General features: G+C 46.5%; 1 protein-coding gene across 1 annotated transcript in view; it reads left to right on the top strand.

The window, feature by feature from the left end:
* Nucleotides 1-845: 845 nt before the first annotated feature.
* PITPNC1 (phosphatidylinositol transfer protein cytoplasmic 1) overlaps nt 846-10430 on the top strand; it is a 214271-nt gene continuing 204686 nt past the window's right edge. Inside the window, exon 1 of the mRNA XM_054573056.1 lies at nt 846-1745. Within this exon, the coding sequence (XP_054429031.1) occupies nt 1698-1745 (48 nt within the window). The 5' untranslated portion in view covers nt 846-1697. The remainder of the gene's footprint in view (nt 1746-10430) is intronic.

Here is a 10430-nt window from a genome sequence, read left to right as displayed (position 1 = left end):
TCGCTTGCAGGTTATTCTGCATAGAGGCAACTGATGCATTTTTCATCCAACAATTTTTCAGAAAAACAAGCTTAAAAATACCAAATTAAAAAAAAAGACCTAGACTTTAGCAGTTATATGCAGCTTCCTGAGTAACCAAAGAATGTGCCTCTTGTGGTTAAAATGAGAGATCTGTTTAATATGGAAGAAATACCAACACTCCAGGCATTTTCATTGACATTTCACTGTGACTTTTTGAACTTAGGAGTGCTGACACGAAAACCTATCCTTGCTGCTCCATGAAGCCTACAGTCAGACTGCAGAGCAGGGCCAGGAGGGGTAAAAGGCTGTGCCCCATATCACCTTTTCTCTACTTGGTGTTTCTTTGTGCTTCACTTTTCGTTCACACTGACTGTTGCACTAGCCAGTTTTCCAGGACTCCTTTTCTGAAATCAGTTAGGAAACCAGGCAAGGGTTTGTTTTCAAATCTCACGGCCTTTCTAGGGAGGGACTTGCTTACTGAACCAAAGTGAAAACAGTTGTGATGGGTATTTGTAAAGACCTTTGCCAAATGTCAAGAAGCACTTCTGTTCCTTGGAACCACAAGTTTCCCAGCGTGGCTGGACGGAGCACTCAGGGCACATTGGAGAACAGATTCAAAGTGTTAAGGAGTCTAGGGAAGCCCCCTTCTCCGATCCTCTCCAGCCCCCGTCGGGCTCGGCTCCGGGGCTGTCTGGCAGCAGCCCGGGAGAAACATGCTGTTTTGTTTAAATCCTCCACATTCTTTGCCATTTCCCCATTGGCCGGATGGGGCTCCCCGCCGCGGCCGCTGCTGATGTCAGCCCTGCCGGCGCTGGCTCCTCCCGCACCCACCTCCCCGGCCCGAGGCACACTGCAGCTCGGCGCGGACTCTCCGGCCCCCGCGAGGTGGCTGCAAACTCGCGGGCACGCACGGCGCTTGGGGAGCTGAGGGATTCGGGGGAGGGGACGCGCGCGGAAGGCGCCAGCTAGCTCTCGCCCGCCCCTCACAGTGCGAGTGGAGGTTGGAGGAACCCGGGCCCCAGCCCAGCAGAGCAGGGTGGCGGTGGCGGCTTCCCTTTTCTACCCCAACGAGCTCCGGAGCGTCTCGGGGACCGGCCCTAAAAAGAGCACGAAATCTTGTTTACCGCCCTGGAAGAGAAGCCCATCGAGCCTTTGTCTGGAAAGTCAGCATCTCCGGCTGCAATGTGTTCCTGGTGAATTAACATTGGGCAGCCCGGCCGGAGAAGGGGGGTCGCCAGGTTCATGTTTGGTTTCAGAGGCAGATCGAGCGGGTGACTTTTGTGCATTCGTTTTAATTTTTGGAAATCTCTCTTTTCCTCCCTCGCCCGCCACCGGGCATGTCCTGATCTGACGGCCGCTCCTACCGCCCGGGGCTGCGGATCAGAGAGGTTTCGAGCGGGGCTCCCTCCCTCCCTGACTTTGCAACACCGCGTTTCAGGAGGACGGACCTCAGCGAGGAAGGAGGCGGGGGAGCCACGAACACTCGGACCCAAGCCTTGACATGATCTCGGGCGGAGAAGAAGAAGCCAAGAGCTAAGCGCAACCGCCGGAGCTGCTTCTCCCGCCGTCTCCGAGAGTGGGGCTTCGGGCTCCCTGCCCTGCGCCTGGGCGGCAGCCTTGTTGTTCTGGGGGACGCCCCCCGCTTCCCGCCCCGGGGGTCCGCGGCCGGCAGGACCATGTTGCTAAAGGAGTACCGGATCTGCATGCCGCTCACCGTGGAAGAGGTAAGCGCCGCCCCGGGCCCGGCCTCGCCTGCTCCCGGCCCCCCGCCCCGGGGCGCCGCGTACCCTGCCGCCGCCTCCCAGTCGGCGAGTCCACTACGGGCGGCAGGGAAACCTGGCTGGAGGGGAGGGAGGAAGGGGAATTGCTGTTTCCACTTGTCACCCCAGCGGGGTAGGGCGGCGTTGGGTGGGGCGGTAAACTCCAGGTGGGCCCTTTGGGGGCACCCAGAATCCTCATTACTGGAGATCAGAATGCGCCAAAGGGGGTCGGTGTGTCCCCTCTCTCTGCTTAAGCAAATGAATAAAGCAAACCAAACAACCCCAGGCGCGCGCCGGTAGCTGGGGGTCCAGGAGGTATCATCCCGTTCTGGCAAGGCCCAAGCTCCCCTCCCACCCTTCTCTGTAAGGTCCCGGTACGGGGAGATGCCCTACACCCTCGGGATCTAGAGGCCCCGAACCCTGCTGGGGGACAGCTTGGAGCCTTTGGGGGTCCGTCTGGGCCCGGACCTCTTGCGGTGGCCGCCAGCCTGGGCGCTACTCCCGCCACGCCCTCGCACCCTGACTCCCGGACCGGGCTTCGACCTTCAGCAAAACGCCTGGCTCGGAAACTTTCTGAGTCTCTTGTTTCCTCTGCCTCGGGGAGCGTGGTCTGCGGGCGAGCGGCGCGCTGCGGGGGCTGCGGTGCGGCCACTGGAGGGCGCTCCAGCACGTGGGTGCGGGTCAGGCCCCAGAGTCCCGTCGCAGCAGCGCGGGCGAACGGCGGGGGTCGTTCTCCACGCACGCTGTTCTGGTCCATTCCCTCCAAACAGCAAGCTCCATCACTTAGGAAAAGATGACTCAAGGAGGATTATTCAGGCCTCAGCTTCCTTTTATACCACCGTCTCCGGACCTTTGGTAATTTCACCATTGCTTAGCGTCTGTCCAGGGACAGCGAGGGAGCGGGAAGCCAATCAAGGCAATTTGAAACTCACCAGTGTGGTTTGGTGTGGTAACACAAACGAAATCGGCAACCCCAACCGTATTTGGATTTAAATACAGTGCCCTTAATGTATCAGGTGTTATTGAGCCACACTACTTTGTGGAAGGCTAGGTGCTTTGGGAGAGAAAAAGATAATTAACCAGGAACATGGCTGTGCACCTTGGGGGCTGTCTTCATTTGTTGTGGGAGCAGGTGTTAAGGCAAGACCCACGTACAATGCAAGGCAAGATGAAAGTAACTCTGAGTTTGCAAAATGCATCCCAGAGACTCTGGCTGCCAGAAAGATACCAGCCAGGCCCCACCCGAACGACCAACCGAACGTTGCAGTTTTTTGGCATTTGAGGAGATAGCATTGGAGTAAGATCGTGAAGGATGGAGGCCTTGTTTGTGGGTAGGCAGAATTTTAGGGGGGGACCCATCCCGACCGTGTAAATAAAGTGGTGAAGCAACACACAGCCCTCTGGAGAGTGAGGGAGGCAAATGAATGAAACTGATTAACTGGAGTATTTCTAGAAAAGGTTGAGATCGTTCCCTTGGTGGGCAGCTGAGCTGGAGTAGATTCAGTTTGCTGGTGCTTTTACTTCTACTCTATCTCCACCTAATGAGTTCATTTATTGACAAGACTTTGGAATCTAGGGGCCATGTTAGTACTGCATGAAATACCCCAAAGTGCAGGTGATAGTGAAGGAAGTAACCAGTTCTAGAATCTTCTCTACTACCTGCAAAATCTCTTTATTTTGGTTGGTTTCCTTCTCAGGCTTTCTTGGACACACAGGCAGAACTCCTTTCCCCACTTTTTTTCTTAGTTCTTCAGTACCCACCACTTCCTGGTGAAGTAGTAACATTGGGTGATGTAGGTGGAGGCCCTTCCTTTGTTAATTGGCGAATTAAATCAGACTCCACCTGTAACTTAATGTATAATTATAATTTAATTCATGTCTAATTCATTTGGACTAAAGCATGATTCAGTTGCTGTAAGGTTGTATTCTGAAGTGGTTTTCTACTTTGCTAGAGAAGTGGGGGGTGGGGGGGCAGGTTAGATAGATAGAGGTTTCAAACTGGAAGGATTCTAGTAAAACAGATCAGGTGATTAATGGGAAAGCTAGGCCCAGCTTGCCAGAGGTTAGACCCCTAGAGTCTGACTAGTAGTAAACCCTACAATTAACCATGATCCCCCTTTGCACTCTCCCTACTGACCTGAGCGTTGAAAATTGGAAAGAAACTTAACAGTGTCTTCAAAAGAGACAATTTTCATCAATTTAGGTAGACTTTTGGTATCCTAACTTGTTTCAACTCTTGATTTGCTTTAGGCCCCATTCACAGATCTACAGAACATCTGGAACTTATTTCTGATTAACTACCACAGTTAATTAGTAGCAGTGTCCATATTTTTAAAAACCAGGCAATGCCTTATCTTGGAGAGTCATTGAGAAAACCAACACTGTCTGTCTGTTCTTTTATCCCTGGCCTTATACCATTTAAGTCCTTGTGGAGGGAACGTATGGGGGACTGGTGTGTTGTTACCTACATTCTGCAGGCAAGTAAACTGAGATTCAGAATGATTAAGTAGTGTACACCAGGCCCCACAACTAGTTAATAGCCAAGCCAGAACGAGAACCATAGTAAAAACCATTATTTGTTTTTCCTTATTCTGTTCTTTGCCTGTCACTAGTATTTACTCCAGCAAAAGCAAAATACATTCTTGAAAACAGATAAAGTCAGCACTACCAACTAAATGTAAAATCCACTGCTCTTTAATTTATAGTGAGTACTGTTTCTACTATTCTTCTAGCGTTATTTTCACTCATAAAATGTCCCCTAGTCCCAGGAAAGAAGAACAGCTCCGGGAGATAAAGAAAGCTGAACTACAATCTAGATAGAGTATTAATGTTTTGTTCTGCTTTACACATTAATTTCAGAATAAAGAATTTTAAGAAGTAACATCTCATGGATTAATTTTAATTTTAAAAATTTCATTAGAATAGTCTCCTCATTTATGTTCTTAGAAGCCCATTGGAAAGTTCTCCTCAATAAAGGGTCCTTGGGGCTGACAGCTGGTCATAAAGAGGTAGTTGTCATTGTTTTCATTTGAAACATTTGGTGATGTAGATTCTGGAATTTTAGACTCGGAGTGGCTCTTAGAGGTGATCTATAGTTGAGCCATTTCACTTTGTGGAAAAGAATAGAGTTGTAGAAGGTTCAGCTGGTTGCCCAGCTAAGGGCAGGGTCTAGACGAGAACCCAGGTCTTCTCTTATCTGGTGCAAAGCTGCTTCACTATAGGCTAGGGGTTCTCGCACTTTCCCCCCATCTTGGTTTCCTTGTTTGAAGGAAATATTCTCTCTAAGCATCATGTACAAAATAGGCATACTGAACAATCCTGAGTTGAAGGTGGGTTGGAGACTTTGACCTTATGTACTTAGGGCATATTTAGGGGTAGTCAGCTGACCAGAAGGGTGGCTGGGGGCCTCTATTTGAAGCTGCTTTTGTGTAACAAGCCCACTGGTTTTCCATAAATTGTGTACTTATTTGGGGTGGCTTTTGGATGTGTGGCTCCATGGAGATTATGGTGGAGTTCAAGACCCTTCCCTTCCCAAGAAACTCTTTGGTTGAGGCCACTGGTCCCAGCATTCCAATCCAAAATGTCATTTATAAAAAGAAATTTTGTTTTTACTTATTTTTAGAGAGAAAGGAAGGGAGGGAGAAAGAGAGGGAGAGAAACATTGATGGGATGCCCCTCACATGCTCCCTCCACTGGGGAGCTGGCTGCAATCTGGGCATGTGCCCTGACCAGGAATTGAACTGGCGACCTTTCTGTTTGCAAGATGTTGCCCAACCCACTGAGCCACACCAGCCAGGGCCCAAAGGTCATCTACATGACTCTTTGAGCCACAGTCTGATGATCACCCCCTCCCTGACAGGTACTTAGCAGCAGGATAAGCATTTTCCTAGAGCTAAGCACATCCTAATATAATCTAAGACAGGAATCCCTTCATTTTCATTGCTTGCTTTGGTGTTTAACAGTTCCTGTCCTGACTGTATTAACATTAATGCATGTACTTTTAGGGATTTATTTGTGGTGTTTAGGAATTTGGTGCACAGTGAAAGAAAGAGGAAAAAAGAAAAGAAAAACAACTTTATTTACTTATTTTTAAAAATATTTTACTTATTTTTAGAGAGAGAGGGGAAGAGAGGGAAAACCCAGCCTGCCACCCAGACATATGCCCTGACCACAAATCGAACCAGCAACTTTTCAGTTCGTGGGCTCAATCCACTGAGCCACACCAAGCAGATTAAAAAAGCCCAAAAAACCCAAAACAAAACAAACAAAAACAAAAACAACCAACTTTCTTTAATACAGAATATTATTTTGCTCTTTGTCCTGGCAGGGAGCCAGTGCATGTTACCCAGTCTCCCCAGGTCTCCAGAGACTTTTCTTACACACACTTCTGAGAACAGATTTGGGACCAGGATGGTACCATTTTCTGTAGACACCAAAATACCCAACAGTGCTCCTTATTCTCTGTTTTAAACGATTTTTGTGGGTTGCATCTTTTTTAAGAAGAGATTTAAAGTTTGATATTGGCACTGACAGTTTGTTTTTTGTACAAAATGCTACCCCTGAGTATAAAGGTTCCTTGAATTAATCTCATAGACTTTCCCCAGGATTCCTCATAATCATAATTTTGAAAATGATTTTTTAAGAATGAGCACTACTGCCCTGACTGGAGTGGCTCAGTGTGGGTTGGATGTCATCCCACAAAGCTAAGGGTTGCCGGTCTGATTCCCAGTCACGGCACATGCCTGGATGGCACATTCAGTCCCCCAGTGGGCTGTGTATGAGAGGCAACTAATTGATGTTTTTCTCTCACATCCATGTTTTTCTCCCTCTCTTTCTCCCTCCCTTCTCCTCTAAGAATAAATAAATAAAATCTTACCCAAAAAAAATGAGCACTATTAATAAAAAAAAAGAAAAGCATAAACAAAGAAAAACAAAAAACTACAAAAAAACAAAAAATGTAAACCCAAAACAACAACGAAAGAACAAACACTATTGTGATCCCCCCTCCTCCCCCCGCTTTAGCCTACTTGGGAGGAATCAATATCAGGGTCCTGAGTTTGACTTTTGGCCTATCCTGGTAGCTTCTCTTGCTTGTTCCACAGCCAGGGAACAATGTTCCTCATGCTGCCCAGCTGTCTTGCAAAGCTCCCTTCTAGGTTGAGAGGGGTACCTGGGGAGAGGGGCAGGTTAATGGATAAGTGCAAACCTTTCACCACTAATGCATCAGACAACAAGGAGCAGATGCCCTCCTCCTGGCTGGCCAGTGAAATTGACTTTGTCTGCAAAGGGCACTGCATTTTCCCTGTAATTTTGGTGTGAATGCCCTTCACGTGAAACAGATTCTGGGCCTTGGGAAAAAAAATGCACACTGTTATTAACAAAACCCTAGTTAAAAGAGAGTGGTAATTAACTTTTGCTTTTCATTTAAAAAGGTATGGAGTGAGTCCCCAAAGCTCTTAAAAATTAACTTAGAAACCCTATCTGATTAAGTATTATTGATATCCACAGAAAAGGGAGTCATCTTCATTTCAGAAAGGTTCTCATTTCAGGTGAAGGGAGAATACTATTGTTTGTAAGCAATTTAAAAAAAATATTTTTTCAACATTCAACCCCCATTTGGTGTCTCTCTAGCCCCAGAATGTGAATTAGGAAAATGTATATAGTGTGTGTGTGCACTTTACAGAATTGTTGTTTTAAATGTAAAAATGTGTGCACAGTGACAGGAAGTACATGTGCTTTTCAGGGGCAGTGATAACCGGAAAAATCCGCCGAGGTTCATTGCTTTAGCCGCCTGAGTGCGGGCGCGGGTGGGTGCCTGGCCCTGACTGGCCTGCGTGGGCTCTGGCCTGCTGTTTGTTGCCTGCAGGTCTGTACGGTCAAGGGACTCTGAAAACCTTTTCTTGAAAACCAGCAAACACTTCTGCCTCTGTTCAGAAAAAAAGACAGATACAGAAATCAACTGATTTGTAGCAAGAAGTCAGGAAGGTTTTCCATTATCTGGAGCAAATTCAGCCCACTGGGAAAGGAAAAAGAGAATTTCAGATTGCTGGCCGCCAACTGCCTGGCCTCCCTGTCTCATGTTTGAAGTCAGGAATTTGGTGGTATTCCCCAGTGGAAGCTTTTTTGTAGGTCACATGGCAGATGAATTCCAAGTGTGTTATAAGTATTAAAACCTGAAAACAAATCATATCTGGAAAATGTAAAGTTGTTTGAAAAAATTATCTTGGAAGCTTGACTTTTTCAGACCACACATCCTCCAACTTACAGAAACTTAACAAACAATTCATGCAAACAAACAGAATCTCAGGGGTGCACACCTGCACTTGACGTGGAACCCAGTGGAAATATAGCACTGTGGTGGCCCTGCTTCTGAGCCCCTCAGACTCCCTGGCCTCTGCCTCAGTAAAGTGTATAGAAAACTTCTGGGTATGCAAGTGGAAATGTCACCTCCTCAGAGACATCTTTCCTTACTGCTCCACCTAAAATAGTTTCCTCCTATTTTTTATCTCTGCACTTCTTTCTCTCTTTCAGAGCATTTATCATATGCAGTACTTATTTTATTTATTTGTTTACTTGTCATCCTAGAGCTTACGGTGCACAGGCCTTTGGAGAAGTTTCATTGTCATTGTTAGAATAGATGGTGGCGATAGTTAGACAACTCTGTAAATACATTGAAAACAATTGAGGCGGCTTGCTCAGTTGGTTAGAGCGTCGTCCTAATACACCAAGGTTGTGGGTTTGATTCCCAGTTGGGACACATAGAAGAAGCAACCAATGAATGCATAAATAAGTGGAAAAACAAACCAATCTCTCTCTCTCTCCCCCCTTTCTCTCATTCTAAAATCAACAAATTAAAAAATTAAAAAAAAATCATTGCGTTGGTGTATAAAATACATCTCAATAAAACTGTTTTTCCCCCCAAATGGCAGTACCTACAGATTTTTTCCAGCAGAGTAGACAGTCTGTTCAGAGAGAGCGAGCCATTGACAGACAGTGCTGAATCTGAATTATGAGTACCCTGAAAAGTTATGGGCCCTGTCCTCAAGGAGACGGCTCTGATTGTCCTGAATGTAGCTTTCCAAAGGAGATTGTTCTCTTCTGCAGCAGTGTGGGGGGAAAAACTGCCAAATTTGGATCAAAATGACCACAATTTAGGTCAGAACTTCATACTTAAGGGAAAAGAGGTAATCACAACTTGACTAGTTGCCTTAAGGTGAACTGTAGGGCTTCAGGGTACTGGGGATCCTTCACTGACCGATTTCACAATCCTCGGGAACCCCCCAGCCCAATCCTCAAGGGGACAGAGGCTGATTGATGGCCATCATTTCTGGCTTTGTTTCCATTTCTCTGCTTTCTATCCTCGTTGAATGGGAAGAAATGTGTTAGCAGAATGAATCCTAGACTACACATTCCCGAGGAGGAGATGGTTCTATGGGAGGGATAAGTCCTCTGCCTTAAGACCTTCCATGACGGGTTGTTTTGTTTTGTATTGTTTTGTTTAATTTTTATTTTAGAGAGAGGGGAAGGGAGGGAGAGAAGCATCGATGTGAGAAAGAAATGTTGACTGGTTGCCTCTTGCATGTGCCCCCAACCAGGGGGGACCGAACCCACAATTTTACAGGCATGTGCCCTGCCATGGAATTGAACTGATGACATTTTGCTTTACGGGACCATGCCCAACCCAGCTGAGCCACACCAGTGGTGGCCGTCTTGGGCTTTTAATAAAGGAGGCTCACTATCTATTTAAACTATGTCTTAATAGACTCAGTCTAGGATGGCAAAAATCATACCCTGTTAGCCTGGGCAAATCTCTTAGGATGGCATATCACTGGAAGGGAACCCCTCTGCGTAGGACACAGTGTCTTGGCTGCTGGCTTTACCCATGACAGAGGAAGGAGTCTAGGGTCACCCACCATTTCCTGGCCAACTGCCTGTGCAACATTATACAGTGCTATTTGTTGATTTAGAAACTGGAAAGCCAGAAATCACCAAGATTTTGACATCAAGTATTAAAGTGACTCATTCTTTCATTTCCCCGCACTCTGACAAAAGGGGCCTGCTCTTAAAACTCCTTTTTAGACGTTAGTGAAAGTCGACTCATATATCTAAACAAATAGCTAACGTAAGTTCTTAATCAAGTTTATTTAATGACTCTTCACTTCTTTTTTTTTTTCTTTTTTGATCCTTTAAAGTTTGGGTGAAGCATAACCTTCTAGAATTCTTGTTCCAGAGCAAAGAGAAAAACCTCATCGTTCTTTAATTCCTCTAGAATTATGTCAGATGATCTTTAGGGTGTTGTTTCTTTCCTGGAATGAATCACCTAGAGAAGTAAGATTGACCAAACAAATGTAGCTTGATGACAACCTGTAATGTTGTTTAAGCACCTAATTTAAGCAGCTAATCTCCAAAGACTGTTCCCCTGCCCCGTGTCATACACACAAACACACGCACGCACGCACGCATGCACACCCCCCCCATTCAGGTGGGATTATATTTGCTGCATTAAGGTATTTTTTTTTAATACCCGAAATCACCAATCAATGCATTTAGAAGAAAATACATGACCTGGGAAACGAGAAGTCACCACTAACTTAGATACCAATACAGTAGTCCCTCTTTTCCTCAAGATACATTCCGAGGCCCCCAGTG

The sequence above is a fragment of the Pteronotus mesoamericanus genome, unplaced genomic scaffold, assembly GCF_021234165.1.
Source record: "Pteronotus mesoamericanus isolate MK-2021 breed Mesoamerican mustached bat unplaced genomic scaffold, CSHL_Meso_final contig_246, whole genome shotgun sequence".
NCBI lineage: Eukaryota > Metazoa > Chordata > Mammalia > Chiroptera > Mormoopidae > Pteronotus > Pteronotus mesoamericanus.
Note: the sequence above shows the minus strand (reverse complement) of the source record. Positions and strands in the feature narration are given on the sequence as shown.